The following is an 18,953-nucleotide window of genomic DNA, read 5'->3' on the forward strand; positions in this document are numbered from 1 at the left end:
AGGTGTGAGCCACCGCACCCAGCCAGCTCACTTAATTTTCATGGAATACAGTGGGCATTATGATCCCAATTTTACAAGTGAGAAAACTGAGAAGCAGAGAGGTCCCCAAAGTTGCCTAAAGTCACACAGTAAGTGGTAGAGTCAGGATTCTAGCTGAAGTCTGCTTCCAAATCCCACCTTCTAACCGCCGCCACTAGACTGCTGTGTCTGCTGGGGTGTTAGGTCACAGGAGAAAAGAGATAATGGCTTTGTGACCCGGGAGCTCCTCCTTCACCTCCTCCTGCCATCCTCAGCATGAGCCAGCTGCATGAAGGGTGCTGTGTGCTGGGCTGGAGGATGGAGCCATGTGCCACTCCCTCTGAGGCACGCTGTGAAGGTGCAAGCGGTGTGTTCTGAGAGGTTGTGCACTACTTGGTTCTCCACCCAGCGAGCTGACAGGCCGGCGATGAAGGAAGGATGGCCGTTGGGAGGGGGAGCTGGTGGAGAGAGGGGCCAGCTGGGGAGGAGGGTGGAGGAGTAGCTTGAGTTAGACTGCAGGGGAGGTGCTGGCCGTCCTTGTCACTGTTCTTTAGAAAATGCCTCCGTCAGTGCCTGAGGTTCAAGGAGTGTGGGCTGTTTTCTTTCTGAGTTCCGAGCAAATCGAGCTGGGGGACTCCGGGGTATGCTGCCCTATCCCAGGACTCTCAGTCTTAGGTAGTTTGGCGATCTTCTCCTGTAAATCATCAATAGTCCCTGAACAGCACTTGTAAACTTGAGCGTAGAAAACTGGGTGAGATGTTTTTATGGTGAAAGAAGCTTCTCCTTGAAGTCCCCGCAGAAGCCCCAGGGGCAGAGTGACATGGACAGGTTTTGGGGATGTGGGCTGAATGATGCCATTATGGGGCTGCTGGAATCTGGGGTGCCAGAGCTGTTGGTTGGAAAGCCCCCGGGTATGAGGGCAATGTGCCACTTTGACGACAGCCTCTGCCTCCAACTTTTTTGGGCCTGAACAGTGCAGAGGATGAAAACTTCTCACCCAGCTTTCTACATTCAAGTTTACAAGTGCTGCTCAGGAGCCACTGATTATTTCCAGGGGAAGATCACCAAACCGCCTAAGGCCGAGACTCCCAGGATAGCGCAGCATGCCCCGGAGTCCCCCAGCTCTATTTGCTCAGAACTCAGAAAGAAAACAGCCCACACTCCTTGAACTTCAGGCACTGATGGAGGCATTTTCCAAAGAACAGTGACAAGGACAGCCAGCACCTCTCCTGCATTCCTCAGTCTGACTCAAGCTGCTCTTCCACCCTCCTCCCCAGCTGGAGCTGAGGCTGAAGGCAGTTGAGGGCCACCGGAGAGAAGAGCTGGGTCAGGGCCGTGACTTGCAGCAAGCATGAGGCCATGCAGATGTGCCGGGTGAGAGGCTGGAGGCTGAGTCCGGGCTGGCTGCCCTGCGGCGGCAAAGGAGATGGCTGGAGGTTGGGATGGGTGCTATGATGAGTGTGCCTCAGGGTCTGGTTTCTGATTCCATAGGACAGCTGTGGTGACAGAGCTGTGGCCAACTGCTCCCTGGGCCGAGGCTGAAGGAAGCTGTGCTCCCACTGGTGCTAGGGAAGGCTGCTGCAGGGCTGGAGGCCTGGGTGCTGGACTGCTGGGGCGGGCTGCCTGCTGCACCCCCAAGCTGCAGTCAGGGCTCGCCCTGAGGCCCTGAGGTGGAGAGAGAGCAGCTCTCTCGTACACACCCATGTGCACAAGCGCAGGCACACACACACACACACACACACACACAAGACGTTCTCACTTCATCCCCGAATTCTCCCTCCTACACACAAAGCTAGTTCCCAGTTCTCCAGTCCCCCTTCATCCCTCTCCACTTCTGTAGTCTCTGCTGGGCTGCACTGGGGATCTGGTCCCAATTGCCCTCTCTTCCCTTGCTGCCCCTGTAACAAAGGGCTGGCCGTGTGACATGATCTCCTCAGGCTTCAGAGAAGTGATTTTACCCTGAGCTACACAGGCAGGAAGACCACCAGCCTGGAAGGTGTGTGTGCAGGGTTGGGAAGAGGGGAAGGGCAGGTAGCAGGGGCCAAGGCCTGGGTTGCCCCACAGGGAAACTCACTATCCTCAGCAGGGCCCTTCAGCCACTTTCCCAACAAACAGCAAATCTCCGCCGACTGAACTCTGACTGAGGCAATGGGGGCATGCCAGGCAACAAGGTGGAGGTTTGCTACCGTGGGAGCAGGGAGAGCGTGGAACACAGACGCTCTGGATGTTGAAGAGGAGGCTTCACCCTTAAATCCACACCAACAGCCCCCTTCACTTCCCCCGGTGAAGAACGAAGGACCCTGTGGGATTTCTACTTCAAATCTCTCATTTATTCCGACACCCACTCGGTTATGACTCCAAGTTATCAAAGATGCAAGACAAGAAGTCTAGAGCAGGAGTGGTGAAGTGGAGGTGGAGAAAGACGGCGGAGAGGGCTGTGTTCCTGGCCCCTCCTTCTCTTCCAATTTAGGGCACCGTTTGAAAAGTGTACAAATAGTGTCCCTTAGCACAGTCTAGATAGCAGAAAAGGACAGTGCAGTTGAGTGGGGGAAGCTTCCTTTTCCACCGGGTGGGGCCCTGCGGCTGCAGCGGGCAGGCAGGCAATCTCGAGCCTGGTCGGAGACCGTGCCCTGAGCAGCGTGGGCTGTGTGGGGAAGAGCTGGGGCCCACCATCTCTCCAGCGCCCCAAACCCAGATTCTGATTTTTGGGGCTAGCAGGGCTTAGCTAGGAAAGCAGTAGGAGGGAGGGGATTGCACAGGACGCTTACACTCAGGGACCCCATCGATCAGGGGCAAGAAGCGGGTGATGGTTAACTGGGTCTTGATTTTTACAAAGGCAGGACGTACGAATGATGTTATTTCTGGCAAGGAGGACATGGCTGCTGTGGTTGATTGGCTGTGGAATTCCAGGGGAGCAAGGCACTAGGAAGTGGGGAACGCTGCCAGGCCCAGCAGCTCATCAGGAGCTTGCACTTGGCCCAGTTAGGGCTGGCCGTGGGACGGGTTTGTTGAAGCTGCTGCCGCCATAAGCTGCCCCTCTGCACCAGGAGACAGATCCCATTACCCCACCTACAGCTGCTTCCTGGTACAAGAGAAGAGTTACCATTTGAAGTGACTCCACAGGAGAGTCTGACAAACATGTTTGCTTTTCACTGACAATTAAAATTGTTTTGCTGCTAATCTTGTTTTATTGTGGTCTTTCATCCATCAGCAAGCATCCCTGCACGCAAGATCAGAGTTGGGTAAATACATCCAGACCCTGCCAGGATTAGGGCAAGAGGGAGTGGTCTGGGCCGGCAGATCTTTTTCGGAAGTTCTCACTTCTTGGAGCACTAAAGGGTTGTTAGTCTATCTGGGCAAGCCTCGTTTCCCTGGAGAAAATGGAGTCTCAGAGATTAGTGACTGGTCCTAGAGCTAATGAGTGACCAAAGTGTGACCAGAGCCCAGGTCTGCTTCTCAACCCAGGGCACTTTGATTCCAGATTGAGATGTAAGGTGACAGGTGCCTTAATAGTGGTGCAAAAGATGTGCATTCCCCTCTTCCTCCCTCCCCGCTCCCTGCTCCCCCAGCGGCACCCTGACCTTCCTCTAATGCAGAATCAAGATTTCAGCAGGGGGGGCAGCCCTTTCCCTGCCCCACCCTCCTCGAATTCAGTGACTCAGGAGTGGGAAGGGGGTTAGCTATGCCCTTAGAAGGGGGCCAGCTTCTGCAGAGGCCACTGGAAAACTCATCAGGATTCTCACTCACAAAGCCACTGCCACATTCTAAGTAGGAAGTCGGAGTTGGAAATGAGGCTGGTGTGAGACACAATAAACGGCTCATCGCCAGGAAACTGGGGAGTAGGGCGGCCAAGGGAGGGCGGCGAGCGTGGAATCCCAAGGCTAAGTCACGTCCCTCCCATCCTCAGGACTGGGCTGTTGCTCTGGTGAGATGAATGAAGATCCTGCTCCACGGCGTCACGGGTGGATGCTCACGTAGAATGCCGGGCTCTGGGGGACTTGACGTGGTTTCAGCCGCTGCAGCATCGCCCCACAGAGATTCTGTGCTCTTCCTGTTCACCAGCCCGCTGTCTGCCATGGGGATTGGTCACGTTAACCACCTTTCGTTCAAGCTGTTTGGGGATCAGACTTTTCCTTCTCTGGTACATGGGAGACCTTTCCTCTCTGCAGCTCCTGAATGTACAAAGCCCCTGGTGCCTACCCGTGGTTACTGGTGTGTGTGTGTGTGTGTGTGTGCGCGCGCGCGCGTGCGTACACCTGGGAACGGTTATGCACACCCTCACAGGACTGCATCCACGCAAGCTACTCGGCGTGGTGGGCTGGGCTGAGAGACAGTCAGCTGGTCTCTTTGCTGAGCTACCAGAAGTCGGCTAACAAAAATGAAAAAACTTCTCCAGCAGGGGGCGCTGGTTCCTAAGTCAGAGAAAGGATTTCGGGGAACACAAGGTTAGACACTTTCTGGTGCAGTCCCCACGAGCCACCTTAGGCTTTAAAGTCAACTTGACACGTCCCACGAGGAAGGGGGCAGGTGAGATGTGATACGTTCAGGAATCAACGTCCCTACGGGAGCAGCTACAGTGACAGCAGTAGCTATGGTAACCAGCGTACAAAGCTGGGCTGTGAACTAGCTGTTGGATTCGTTTCAGCAAGCGCGTCCTGAAGCAGTGCCGTTGACGCCCCGCCCCTCGTTTCTCCAATGCTGGAATTGTAGCTCTCACTTCTCTCCTTGCCCTCTGTCCCCTTTTCCTAGGCACGGATGCTTCATCTCCCGAGGACCCTGGAGGCCTCCCGAGCCTTTGCTGAGCTTTCCCTGGTGCTCCTTTTTGCAGTCCAGCGAATCCAGGGCACTGGGGCACACTGCAAGGGGTTGTGGTGGTGCTGGGGCTGCCAGAGGAGTGTCCCAACCAAGAAACTGGCGAAGCTGCAGACTCGACCTAGCAGTCCCCCACCTCTGGCCCACAGAGTTGGAGCCAGGCCCTGTCTTGGTTCTCAATGCACTCAAAAGCTTAAATCCTAGTAAACCCTCCACTGCGGAGCGAGAAAAGCCAAAGAAACAGAGACAACCCATGTGGGGCTGTTGGAGGGTCATTCATCACCCTCATGGCCCCCGCCAGGGCAGCAGTGTGGGTGTGTGTGCGGGTCGGGGTGGAAGGATTTACACGTCTGTACTAACAGCCCTTGGATTGGTGAAGGCCTCACGCCCAGAGCCTGGCCAGGTCACCGGGTAACTCTGGGGTGCTGCCAATTTGAGGGATGGGGGTCCCCCCTCTTTGTAGTATGTGGGAGCAAAGGAGAGCCTCTCGCCTCCACCCCCATTGGGCACCATGTCAGCCGTCCGTATGTAAAAGGGGGAGCTGTATGGGGAGCAGGTAGTGCAGTGGCTCGCGGCCACCCCACAGGGCTGGCTGCAGGGCTCGCTGGTGAGAGGCGCCAGGCTGCCTCTGCCGTCCAGGGCTTGGGAGCTGCAGGCATTGCAGGTGGGGCCTCTGGGATGCGTGGGAAGGTCGTGCTCCCGCTCCTCCTCCTCGTCTGCATCCTCGGTTCCGCTCTTCTTGCAGCAGTAATACTGTGCGGAAGGGCAGAGGGATGCCTGAGAGGGTGAATGCTCCCCCCGCCCCACGCATTTTTGAGCGTGCACAGGTGCCCCTGTCCCCTGCTCCATGGAGAACCTAGTGCCAGGCACTGAACCCCAGGGGCCTGCTCCACAAGTTTCTAATCCCAGCTTTGCAAGGCCAGTACTGCTTTCCTTTTCCCCTCCCACCACTCCTCGCAGTAACTCCAGGCTGTAGTTGAGCGGGGCAGGGACACACACATCATATTGAGGACAGGGCTGGAGCTGCTGGCGGCAGCTTTCAGAGCCTCCCCCGAATGGTGCTCTTCCCACGCTCCTGAAATCTCAGAGGTGCAGGAGACACAACCCAATGACCCCGTATCTTCCCAGCACACTTTCTGTGTGCTCTGAGTGGGCAGGCTGGGGGGCACTTAGCTCCCTTCCGACCAGCCCCAACTCCCATCCTCCTTGACTTAGGCCTGCTACATTCCATGGCTTTGGGCTCTGTGGGCCCTGAAGTCGGCCTCCAGTTTCTGCCCCCATAATGAAAAAGAGGTTTGCTGGTGGCCTGGCAGCCTCTGGCTACGGGTCCCGGGGACTGACCTGGAGCCTGCAGTAGCACAGGACGGCAATGATGCAGAGGAGGATCACCGTAGCTAGGATTCCGCCAGTGATCACAACCGTTCCCGCTGTCATCCGCCCGGCGCCCCATCAAACTCTGCAAAGATGTGCGGAGGGCTGAGGACCAGCTGTGGCTGCAGCCCTGGGCTGGGCCGGGGGGAGTCTTCCTGGAACTGCCCCGAGGCTGGGGCAGGGGGCCTGAGAGCAGCAGGTGCCGGGAGGGCCAGGCCCCAGGGGTTTCCTGAAGGCTGAGGACGACTGTGGCTCCAGACTGGGCCAGCCTAAGTGGGCGAAGTTGGGTACCCAGTTTCAAAAAGTTCTCACGATCTTTCCCCTTTGGTGCTCTTCTCGCCTTTCCTCTCCCGTCACACCCTTCTTAGCTCCCGCTTCTGCGTGGCTGCAGACACAGAGGAACAGCTGCCGCTGATTGCGGGGCTCCTCCCTGTGTGGCATCATGCTAAGCACCCCCACGCATCTTACCACATCCTCGCGATAACCCTTCGGGGCAGTTATTAGCTATCCCTACACGCATGCTGAACGGGGCTGCGAATAATTTGGCTGCAATTCCACCCAGCCCGTTCATCCCAAAGGCTGTGCTCTTGATCCCCGCCCTCTTGGCACACACCCCAGTGGTCCCTGAGCCTTTGGCCCGGGCTGGCGGGGAAGGGGCCAAATCTCGAAAACACCAGGTGGCTCTTCTCTGGCTCAAACCAGCACTTCTTTTAGGGGTATCTCTCTTCTCCTTCAAACCCTCCTGGAAAACAAAGGCAAGGCGAGCCCAGAGGGAGTGGTGTGTGGCATTCTGGGCCCTGGAAGGCTGTGGCCAAGCTGGGGAGACTGGTCCTGGCTTCTGAGGCTGAATGAACAGGACAGAGGCAAGCTCTGGGCATGAGGCTGTCATGGCTTCAGACAGATTCTCCTTTTAGGTCAGTGAATGGGGATTTCTGAGCCTCCCAGGTGCATTGGGACCAAGGGGCAGGAGGGTGGGGAATGGGAACTTGGCATCTTGGAGATGGAAAAATGACTATGATCACTTACATTCAGTAAAGGGAACGGTGACCTGCAAGACAACAGAAAGGACAGAGATGTTGGAATAAGAGAGTTACTCACTGAAAAAGGCCAGAAGGGTTAGATGATTCCCAGCCAACCCTCATTTTGCTTTCTTCGCTGTGTGGCATATCATCAGTGAGCCCACAGACCCCAAGTCCAGGTCTCCAGCTGGGTCTCCAGCTGCTAGTAGATAGACATTTCAGTGGATGTCCCAGTGGTCATCTCAAACTCAGTTATGACAGGTTAAAGTCACCACCCTGCTCTCCAAATGGACTCCTCGCCTCCGACCTGTCTCTGTTGGTGGCTCCACCAGAGCTGCCCCGAAGGGCTTTGCAAATTGTTTATTACTCAAAGGGCAAGTGGGGCTACAACCCAACTGCACTGTGCTCACAAAGCTATGCACCCTGGTGTGTTCACCAGGTAAAAGGGGTACCTTTATCTCTTTACCCAAAGATATCACCTGTCCACCACTGTCCTCTTAGAGGGCTGCACCTGCCCGGCAGCGTGGCTCCAAATCCACTCCCGCTCTGTGGACCAGCAGCGTGGGCATCACCTGGGAGCACCATTAGAAAGATAGCATCTCAGGCCCCCCACAGGCCTAATGAGTCAGAGTTTGCATTTTAACAAGGTCTCAATTGAGTAGGTTGCACATTAGAGTTTGACAAGCCCATGGGACATTCCCCCAGCTGCCCAGAATTTAAACTCCTCAAATTCTTCTTTGGCTACCCAAGTCTTCTGTCCCCCACACCAGTGAAGACTCATCACCTCTCAAGCTGCACTGGCATAATGGTTTCCTAACAAACCTTCCCAGTTTTGTCTCTGAGTACCCTTCCTGCCACCAGCTGTTAAGCCTTCCTTCATACCCCTGGGCCTTTCTGTGACTCTCATGCACCACATTGCCTGCAGGATACATTTATCTGCCCATAAACTTTTAGAGACAGCTTCAAAGACATTGCCATCCCCCACGTTCCTGCACACTTACCCTATTTATCTTTCCCTCCTCACCTCCCTTTCTTCCGCTTACGTGATCCACTGCCCCATCATGCAGTCCCACTGTTCTTTTTTTTGGAGACAGAGTCTCACTCTGTCCCTCAGTCTGGAGTGCAGTGGCACAATCTTGGCTCACTGCAACCTCTGTCTGCTGGGTTCCAGTGATTCTCGTGCCTCAGCCTCCCGAGTAGCTGGGATTACAGACGTGCAACCCCACACCGGACTAATTTTTGTATTTTCAGTAGAAACGGGGTTTCACCATGTTGGCCAGGCTGGTCTCAAACTCCTGACCACCCACCAAGGTGGGTGATCCACCCGTCTTGGCCTCCCAAAGTGCTGGGATTACAAGTGTGAGCCATAGTCCTACAGTTCTTAAGCAGCTTATTGCCTAGTGATGAAAAGATATGGGGCAAACCTTAGGATACAGTGTGAGACTCGCAGCCACAGAATTGCAGACCAGAGTTGCGGAACCTAGAGTGGGGCAGCTACTGACTGAGGGGAGATGCTCCACTGCAGGTGTTGTATTGAGCTGAATCCTAAAAGCTGAGTGAAAGCTTATCCAGTAGACAAGGTGGGGAGGGCAGAATGAACAGTCCAGGGGTGTGAGAAAACAGTTCCAGGAAGTGCGAGGGATCTGGCGAGGCTGGGACAGGCCAGGGCAGGCATGCAGCTGCAGAGGCTGCAACCCGGTCAAGGAATCCAGATGAACTCTCTTGGAGACCCTGGGGGTTTCCTGACGGGGCTTTTGACAGGGGAGCGTGTGGTCTTTCTTTTTCCATCTGTTTAAATCCTGCCCATCCTTCAAGGTTCTGAGAAGCCTCCCCTGACTGCCCCAGCCCTGAAGCTCTCTCACTTCTGGGCTCCTATTGCAATGCCCTTCATGGTTTGCTCTTCAAATCCCGCTTGGTGGGATGAGAGTCAACTTTTCATGTGGGAACATCTTGACTCCTCCACTATATTATAAGTCCTCTGGGATCAAGGGTTGTGTCTTACACGGTCTCCTATCCCCTGCAGCCTTATACACCATGCCTGACACATAAAAGCTCACTGTTTAGCTTGTCACAGCCCTGGCAGTTATGACTCTGACAGACCACCAGGGGGCAGCAAGCTGTACCTCTCAGCTCAATCCCATCTGCAGACTTGAGCATCACTGAGACCACTTTGATTTTGCCCAGGTGCATGGTGGGCCATGCTTCAGGGGTTTCTTGGGGCATCTGGAGGCGGGGTCAGATGAATCTCAGTGTGGGGAAGGCTTAGGCACTTTCACTACAGCACCACTTCATCCCCTCACCACTTCCCTGCATATTCGTCGCTGAGGGCTGCTTATAGACAGAGAGGTCTAGGAGTGACCTGAAGCTGGGGAGGCAGCAGTGATCCACCCCACAGACAGGCTTGGACTAGTGTTCCAGGATGTGCCAAGCCTATTTTAGGAGACAGGGAATTATGGAGAAGTCGTATAAGAACAGTGCCCTCCCTCCTCCCTGCCCCTGTGCTGGGCCACCCCTCTTTCAGGACCACGCAGGCTGTGCACAGCAATGGCCTGGACATTGGGGGCATGGCAGTGTGGGCAGAGCTGGGGTTCTCAAGGCCCAGGTTCGAGGATCACCTGTGCCACTGAGCAGCTACCCCATATTGGAAAATGACCTTCTTTCTCACTTGTAAAGCAAAGATGAACAAAACACTCAGCTCTCACATTCCTCTCACGTCTCCCTTGCCAGTAGGATTGCGAGGAATCGTAACCAAGGCTCGCCTCTCTTCCTCTGAATTCTCAAGTGTGACTGTGAGGAAAGAGGGGGATGGGTGTGAGAGCTCTTTGTAAACTAGAAAAGACCCCACAAACATGGTTTTGGGGGGCCTCGACATGTTGTGGCTGTTTAGGTCTGACCTTAAAATCATAAGCCAGAAAGGGACATGTACAGGGTATGAGACGAACTAATCAGCTCTCAACCAGTTTCCCTGAAGGCCCAGTACTAATGGAAAAAAAAATTTTTTTTTTGAGACAGGGTCTTGCTCTGTCGCCCAGGTTGGAGTGCAGTGCTGCAATCTCGGCTCACTGCAGCCTCAACCTCCAGGGCCCAAGCGATCTTCCCACCTCAGCCTCCCAAGTAGCTGGGACCAAAGGCATGTGCTACCACGGCTGGCTAATTTCTGTACTAATGGTACAGTTTAGCATTTAAATTCCCACATTCAGTGGCTCTCTATGATTTCAGGAGGGCTCATTGTCTCTTTGCAACTAGATGCAAATGCTGGCAATAACTCCTTACACCCAAACAGCAGCCTACAGTTTACAAAGTGCTCCATTTATGCTCTCTTATGGCAGGCAGGCTCTGAGATGGCCCAAGTGGTCACTGCCTCCTGGCAGTCATGCCCTTGTGTACTCCCCTCCCCTGAGTATGGGTGTGGCCTGTGACTTGCTTTAACCAATCGAAAACAGCATGGGTAATGGGATGTCACTTCTGTGAATAGATTATATAAGATTCAGACTATTCTCTTGCTAGCCATTCTCTCTGATAGTTTTGATACTGAAAGTTGCCATGTTGGGGAAGAAACCTAGGGTGGCCTCTGGCCAATTCCTGGCTGGGGACTGAGGCCCTCAATCCAGCCTCCCAAAAGGAACTGAACAGCCACATACTTGAGAGATGAAGTGGATCCTTCTCCAGTTGACCTTTGGGATGAATTGACAACCCCAGCTGAGACCTTGAGGCAGCGGGTCAACCAGCCACATCTGGACTCCTGACCCACAGAAACTGAGAATCACTGTGTGTTGTTTTAAGCTGCTGAGTTTGTGGTAGTTTGTGACGCAGCAAAAGATAACGAATACATTCTTGAATCTTACAAAAGCCCCAGCAATGCTGGAGGAGAAGCGAGACCATTAAGTCATTTGCCTAAAGTCATAGGATAACAAGTGCCTGAGTCAGGGCCCACGGGCCAGTGCTGTGGAGTTTCTAACACACCAGCTGCCTCCTGAGGTGTCCTGAGGACAGGAGAAAGAGGTCCCTATGTTCCCACCCAGGTCTCAGCAGGTCTAGGGCAGAACGACTCAGTGGTGGCCAAGTCAGGGAATGGGGGTAGCCAAAGAGGACAAACCTGCTGTCCACTAAAGAATCCTAAGGGCCTTCCCTCTGTGACCAGGACTTGCTGAAGCTCCTTCCCCACTGGTGGCCCAGACACCCTCCCCCAGAGGAAAAGGGAGTGGCCCGTGCCTTACACTTACGTGAAACAGCTGGAGCAGCAGTGACTCAGTCACGCGGGCCACACCTGAGCAGACAGCAGTTGGGGGTACGTCATGGCCAAGGGCATCAGTCCCTGCCAGAGAAGGGAAGGCTCATGAGAGCTGGACAGGGAGGCTGAGGACAGACAGGCTCCTGCTGGCCCCCAGTTGTGACCCCATGCCTCTAGAGTGGGAGTCTCTCCAGGGGTTTGCTTCTTGAGGTGAACTTCTACAGCTGCCTTGGTTTCCGAGGCCCCAGCCTAAGAACCTGAGGACAGACCTGTAAGGTTACACCTATCCCAGCTTTGTCTCCTTCCCTCTGTGCTGCTGCTGGAAGCCTGTGCCCAGGGCAGCAGCAGGATGCTGGGCACATGTCTGGGAGGTGACGGTGAGTGGGGCAGGGTGCTCGGCTGGCTTTCTCCTGCTCCACTGGAGGATTCGGATCTGTGCCCAGTGGATGCGTCCTTGTTGCCTGCACACTGACCCTGCTCTTAACATACCTCTTTCCCAGCCCCTTCCCCACCGTTTCCCGGGCCTATTTTTCCCAGTGCCCGGGCTGCACACTTCCTTCCCCTACTCCAATACCCTGACTTCTATCAGGCCAAAGATGGCGACTGGACAGCCAGATGAGCAAGTTCAGGCTGCTGCGCTGATGGTGGAGGGGGAGGCAGGGCCCTCCCGAGACATCCAGGAATCCAGGGTAGGCTAATTTTTGGGGGTCTCTTTACATTCTTTCATTTGTTTATTCATTTAACCAATCAATCTAACCCAGGACGGTGTTGATCTTTTTTTTTTTTGAGACACAGTCTTGCTCTGTCACTCAGGGTGGAGTGCCACTGCAACCTCGGCCTCCCGGGTTCAAGCTATTCTCCCACCTCAGCCTCCCAAGTAGCTGGTACTACAGGCACGTGCCACCGTGCCCGGCTATTTTGTGTTTTTAGTAGAGATGGGGTTTCACCACGTTGGCCAGGCTGGTCTCAAACTCTTGACCTTAAGTGATCCTCCCACCTTGGCCTCCCAAAGTGCTGGGATTACAGGCTTGAACCACTGTGCCCAGCCAGGACAGTGTTGATCTTTAAATAACCACTCAACATTATTCGGAAGAGTCTGGACCCTACACTGAGAGAAGGAGGGAGAGGAGGGATGCCCTGTGGGGGTGATGCTCGGCCCCGGCTCAGAGGAGGAAAGGCCCCCCTGGGTGGGGGATGTTTGTATTGGGGAGGAAACCCAGCCATTAACCACATCCACAGAGCCACCTTCCCAAGGGGACAGTGCTAACCACCTCCAGGTTCTCACCCTCGGCCAGAAACTGGAGGTCAAAGGACAGACATTAGCATGATGCCTCACGGACTGGGGCTGTCTGAGCCCAGCAGCTCTCAGGGGCAGAGCCCTGGGGAAAGCTGAGAAGGAGGCAGAGTGACTGCGTGACAGAACAGCCCTGTCCCCATATCACCTCTCTCCTAGATCTAGGCCTTCCTACACTCTCCCAGCTCCTGCCTTGGACATTCTGGGCACTTAGGCTTTCTTTTCTCCAAGATGTTCTCACTCACATTAACCTGTGATGTAGAGTTTAATGTGACTGGGTATCACAGTGGGGCTCTTGCTGCACGAGTTCTGACAGGGCAAAGGATAGAAATCAGAAGGTGAAAGTGAGTCTGGGGCAGGGCCCTCTGCCCCTGGCTGTGCACAGACTGTACAATGGGAATGTAAAAACATCTGTCTCAGGATCCGTGGATGCTTTCACCCACTTTATAAAATACATATAGGACCATAACTTGGTGAAGATTTGCTGAGGAGATTTCCATGGTGAGAGGGGTTGCTGAGCTATGTATCCCAAGGGAGGAGAGCTCTGGGGCTGGCTGTCTTGAGTCAATATTGTGTAAGTGTCAACAGGGAGAAGACCTGTACTGAAGAGGCTGCAGGCGGCCTCCAGATGCCCAGAGGCTGAGCAAGGGTTTGCAAAAGGTTCCTGGAAGAGAGATGCAGTGCTTGAGTGGGTGAAGGGAACTTCGGAAGAGAGGGGTCCAGCCCAGCAGGGAACCCCAGGAGAGCCCACAAAAACATTTCCAAAAGCAGGAGCCAGTTTTAACTTTGTCCAAGCTCTCTAACCAGTAAGAACCTCGAATTTCAATCCCGGCCAGTGGTAAAACAGCAGCTCCTGGGCAGGTGGTAGGGAAGAGAGAACAGGGCGGTGTAGACAGCAGAGGGACGTGTGGGGGCCCACCTCAGGTGCTTCCAGCTTGAGCAAAGAGAAACTGGAAGAAAGGAGAAAAACAATGCGGTCAGAGTAAGAGTGTTTCATTACTCATGATTATTATGCATTCCTTTCTTTTTTTTTTTTGAGACGGAGTTTCGGGAGTTTTGCTCTGTTGCCCAGGCTCGAGTGAAGTGGCACAATCTCAGCTCACTGCAACCTCTGCCCCCCCGGGTTAAAGCGATTAATGCTGGCTTTAAGGCAGGATGCCTCAGCCTCTCAAGTAGCTCAGATTATAGGCGCCCACCACCACCCCCGGCTAATTTTTGTATTTTTAGTAGAGATGGGGTTTCACCGTGTTGTCCAGGCTGGTCTCAAACTCCTGACCTCAGGTGATCCACCTGCCTCAGCCTCCCAAAGTACTAGGATTACAGGCGTGAGCCACCATGCCCGGCCTATGATGCATTCTAATGTCTGAGTGGACTGTATCTATAACTTACAGTAACTATAAGGCTATCACCAAAGACTGGATGAAAAAGCAATGGGATCGGGCCAAGTCTTTTTTCTAGGGGCAGGAGAAGATTTCTCCCACTGAATATACATTTTAAAGTAAAGGGACATTTGAAGAAAAAAAAATTAAGTTGCTTTTTGAGCATAAATCATGCAAAGTGCTTGTTACTTACAGAAAAATGATCCATGGAAATGTAAGGACTCCCGTGTCTTTTTAAAAAACTTTTATTTTAGGTTTGGGGATACAAGTGCAGGTTTGTCACACAGGTAAACTCATGTCATGGGGGTTTGTTGTGCAGATTATTTCATCAGCCAGGTATTAAGCCTAGTGCCCAATAGTTATTTTTTTCTGCCCCCTCCCTCCTCTCACCCTCCACCCTTAATTAGGCCCCAGTATGCATTGTTCCCTCTCTGTGTTCATGGGCTCTCATCATTTAGCTCCCACTTATATGTGAGAACATGTGGTCTTTGGCTTTCTGTGCCTGTGTGAGTTTGCTAAGAATAATGGCCTCCAGCTCCATCCGTGTTCCCGCAAAAGACAAGATCTTGTTCTTCTTTATGGCTGCATAGTATTCCATGGTGTATATGTACCACATTTTCTTTATCCAGTCTGTCACTGATGAGCATTTAGGTTGATTCCATGTCTTTGCTATTGTAAACAGTGCTGCAGTGAACACATGTGTGCATGTGTCTTTACGATAGAATGATTTACAATATCTTTATTTTCCAGATGATGAAACCAAGTTCAAACAGGACAAATGACTTGTTTAACACACACAGCAAGGCAGAGATGGCATTGTAGAGGTCCCAGGCCAGGGCCCTTCCATTTGATATTGTCTCTCCTTCCAGAAGATATGCATTTATTTCATCAGGAGCCAGGGTGTCCCCTGAAGTAGGGTTTCTCAAACTGGCTTGAGGGTAACAATTACCTGAGCCACGTATTAAAAAATGGAGACTCCAGAGTTACTGAAGCAGCATCTACAGGGTGGGGCCCAGGAATCTATGTTCTTAGCAGATGTGAGCCTTACCATCTGGCCCTTTGGAAAATGATGCAAGAAGAAACTTCTCTGGGAGGATTTCAATCTGGAGGCAGCAGGGGAGGGGAGTGATCTTGCAGAGCCTGTGGCATCATCTGGTGCCCATGACAAGACAAGAGTGGCTCTGGGTTCTTCTTAGGCTTCCCCCTCCTCCTGCCGCCTGGCCTGGAGGCAAGCAGGCCAGGGGGCAGGAGGAGGGGGAAGCCTAAGAAGAACCAAAGGCATGTGGCATTAGCCTGGGTGGGGATGGAGCCAATAAAGTGGTCAGAATGGGGGGCCTGGTTGGGTGCGGTGGCTCATGCCTGTAATCCTAACACTTTGGGAGGCCGAGGCGGGTGGATCATGAGGTCAGGAGTTTGAGACCAGCCTGGCCAAGATGGTAAAATCCTGTCTCTATTAAAAACACAAAAATTAGCCGGGCGTGGTAGCACGTGCCTGTAATCCCAGCTACTCAAGAGGCTGAGGCAGGAGAATTGCTTGAACCCGGGAGGTGGAGGTTGCAGTGAGCCGAGATTGCGCCATTGCACTCCAGCCTGGGCAACAAGAGCAAAACTCTGTCTTAAAATAAAAAAGAAAAAAAAATGGGGGCCTTAAAGGCCATTTGTCTAGTAGAGGCTGGAGTTGGGCACTAAAAGCCACCCTGATAGAATGTGCTGGGAAATGGGTCTCTCACTCCCCACGATACCAGGGGTCTCTGCTGTATCTGAAGGTTCCCTGTTCTCAGTGACTTCAGCCTCACTGAAGCAGGGTCACCTCGCCTCACTGCCTGGATGAATGCTGGCAGGAAACGCCAGCTGCGGCTGGCCCCAGCACATGTAATTAACCATCGACTGCCCCCTGCTCCTTGCTCAGCCCCCTTAGGAGCACAAGTTAATTGAGTGGGGCCTAAGCACCGGCTGATCTTAATTTCTCTGATGCAATTAAGCCTTCTCTAATCATTTATTAACTTATGAAATTGACACAGCAGGTTAGCAGTCCCAGAGAAGAAGAAGTTTTTTTCCCTGTTACCTGTCTTCCTGGACGGCAATCCTCAGGCAAGGCTGGAAGAAGGAAATGGGGAAGGGATTCCCTTTACTTTGATTGTATATATGCCCATTACAAAGTCCTGACCCCCAGGATGAGGGTTTGAAGAACTGGTGACTACATGGGTTCTTTTACCCCAGATGGGTAACTACAGCAGCAAAGAGATGTGCACTGTTTGAGAAGGGGTCTCTCTAGGAGATACAAGACTCTTGCAAATCATCAAGAAAAGACCCCCAAGAACGCCAGTGTAACAGTAGGCAATGGCAGGTGGTTTACCCTAAAGGCTCACAAAAAAGAGATGCACCAACTCATTATTAATTCAAGAAATGCAAGCTGAAGCCACAATGAGCTATCACTTTTTACCTTTGGATTGGCAAAAGTCAGGAGCAGGATAATGCCAAGCATTGGTGCAGATGTGGGTATACAGGAGCACTGGTGGTGGGTGTAGCTGGGGCAGCCACTGAGGGAGTGACCTGGTACCACTTAGTCATAGCAAGTACACACATGGCCCATGAAACAGCAATTCTGCTCCTGGTTTGATGTCCCTGAAATTTCTTAACACAGCCATAAGGTGTCACATGTGAAGATGTTTGTTACCGTTGCTGGGCTGTTTATGACGGCGGGGACCTGGAGGCAACCTCAGTGATCATCACCGAGGAGTGGACCCGTAAACTCAGGTAGATGCTATCACGGAGGATATGCACCTGCTGAAAGCAGAGGACCAGATGTGGCACCGCAACACACAGCAACGAGGAGAAAGCTTAGCACAGTGCTAAGAGAAACAGCGAAACAAAACAAAACAACCAAGCATGAGAGTCATAAGAATTCTGCTCACATGCATTTAAACTACAAGCATACAGATCCACAATCCACATGTTCAAGAACACATACCAAAAAATGAATACACATTATGGCTGCCTATGGAAGAAGGTAAATGAAAGTGAGAGTGAGAATAAACATCAATAAGATGTGACAGATCTTGCACAGACCAATGATCATGATACTGTTCTATGATCTGAAGAATATAGTTAACTTAGTCTTCTGCATCTGAAGTCCAAGTCAAACAAAAAGAGAAAAGAAAGGAGGCTTTCACTTCCCCCAGGGAGCCTTCCAGGATTGACTAAATGCTGCACATTTTTGTTTGGCCTTCCTAAGGCCTATTTGTCCTCTGGTATTGGCATTTATTGATACACGGGTATCCTGTGGGTATATTTTGCTTTCTCCTTTACAGTTTAGACCATTTAGGGGCACAGACTTGGAATCACGTGTCTTTGTTAAGCTCCACTCCAGCCACCTGCCTGGTATCTGCACATTCTGGATGCTGGAATGACCAGGTCTAAGGCGGAAGTTGCTTTGCACAGAGTGCTGTCCCCACACAGAGCCTTCCATCCTGCTGTGCTCTGCTGTGCACAGTGGAAAAACCACTAGGCCAGGAGTTCCAAGATTTGGGTTTAAACCCTATTTTCTGCACTTATTACCTGGGTGACTTTGGACAATTAATGATCTCCTTGAGGCTCATCTGCAAAACGGAGATAAATAATACACCTTTCTCTACAGGGTGAGGATTACCTGGGAAAATGGGGGGAGGGTGATCTTTAAAATCACACTGCCTTCTAAAGAGGGCTGTTGTTGTCCCAAGAGCCTCAGGGTCCCTGCAGTTAGCCCTCTGAGCTGCTCACAGGAGAGATGTCTCCATGCTCACTCATCCCTGGGTGAGTCTGGCTGTGCTGAGGTTTGGGAGTGGGCCTTGGAGAGCTGTGTGGGTGTGGGGTGGTGGGCAGATCAGGGATGGTGGGGTGAGGAAGAGAGATGAGCCCTGAAAACCAGCTGAGGCTCGGGGGTTCCACTGGGTCTCCCGGCCAGTTAAAAATCCCAGCAGTCAGACACTGCAAAAGGCTTCCAGGAATTGGGAGGTGTCTTATTTAATTCCAAGTGTTTGTGTTGGTGTCTCCTCAATGTGAGTGATATTTTTCTTCTCTGTGGCAATCCAATATGCATCCAGATGTGCCTATCTGGGTGCATATCCATAGTACACAGAAGACACTCACAGCAAGAATTCAGTGGAGGGAGAAGTTTGGAGCCAGGGGTGACCATGAGAACAGCAGTCCTCAGAACAGAGTTTGGGTTTCCGCTGAGCCCTATAATGGGGGCTTGAGCAAGTCCTATGTAGATCCTGCAGAACGTGTGACCCCAGCTCATATTTGAGTCATGCCTGAGCTAATGCATGTGAAAATGAGTTTGTTATTCCTCTTCTCTTCCATTCCATCCTTGATGGGCTGCTCAGAACAGAACATGAACCTCAGGCTCCTGATCATGACCTTGACTGGACCTTGTCTGGCTGGGCCTTTGTGTCTCAGCATCCTTGTGGAAACTCTGTTATTCCCCTCATTTATCCTTCATCTACTACTTACTGAGCACTAAGGAAAATGCCTGGCATGGATCCCAGCGCGAGGGACACAAGATGAGAGGCAGAGTCCCCTCAAGGAGCTCACAGGAGGGGACGCGGAGAGAAAACATGGCCTGTCCTCTGGTTTCAGGACCCCCAGTGTCCAGTCCACCTGTGGAAGGCCTGGGGGTGACTCTGCAGTCTCTGTCAGACCACCATGGTCTAACATGGCTTGGAGTGCACAGACACCCCAGAGTAGGCATATCCATCAGGCTTGTTCAGTGCTTGGGGTTACAAATAAATATTTGCTGCAGATAAACAGAGGTGCCCTGCTCCTCCCAGCCAAGGGCTGTCTCAGAGGTG

The 18,953-nt window shown here is 52.7% G+C and overlaps 1 protein-coding gene and 1 long non-coding RNA gene across 20 annotated transcripts in view; one reads left to right on the forward strand and one right to left on the reverse strand.

Moving 5' to 3' along the window:
* The first annotated feature begins 301 nt into the window (after window positions 1–301).
* On the forward strand, window positions 302–3,198 carry LOC107969456 (uncharacterized). Its single transcript, XR_008536567.2, has 4 exons — window positions 302–399; window positions 993–1,392; window positions 1,510–2,014; window positions 2,105–3,198. It is a non-coding gene; the product is annotated as an uncharacterized LOC107969456 (long non-coding RNA).
* FAM163A (family with sequence similarity 163 member A) overlaps window positions 3,184–18,953 on the reverse strand; it is an 88,101-nt gene continuing 72,331 nt past the window's right edge. For 2 of the 19 annotated variants that reach the window (XM_063810755.1, XM_063810757.1), the window contains exons 2-6: window positions 13,550–13,695; window positions 11,444–11,535; window positions 7,228–7,249; window positions 6,172–6,286; window positions 3,184–5,583 (exon numbers count right to left, since the gene is read on the reverse strand). In XM_063810755.1, coding sequence (XP_063666825.1) covers window positions 5,173–5,583; window positions 6,172–6,264 — 504 coding nt within the window. In that variant the 5' untranslated portion in view covers window positions 6,265–6,286; window positions 7,228–7,249; window positions 11,444–11,535; window positions 13,550–13,695 and the 3' untranslated portion in view covers window positions 3,184–5,172. Of the gene's footprint in view, window positions 5,584–6,171; window positions 7,305–7,699; window positions 7,793–11,443; window positions 11,536–13,549; window positions 13,838–18,953 lie in introns of those variants that run through there. The other 17 variants (XM_063810759.1, XM_063810761.1, XM_063810767.1 and 14 more) reach the window with 14 other exon arrangements.

This window comes from Pan troglodytes, chromosome 1, assembly GCF_028858775.2.
Source record: "Pan troglodytes isolate AG18354 chromosome 1, NHGRI_mPanTro3-v2.0_pri, whole genome shotgun sequence".
Taxonomy (NCBI): Eukaryota; Metazoa; Chordata; class Mammalia; order Primates; family Hominidae; genus Pan; species Pan troglodytes.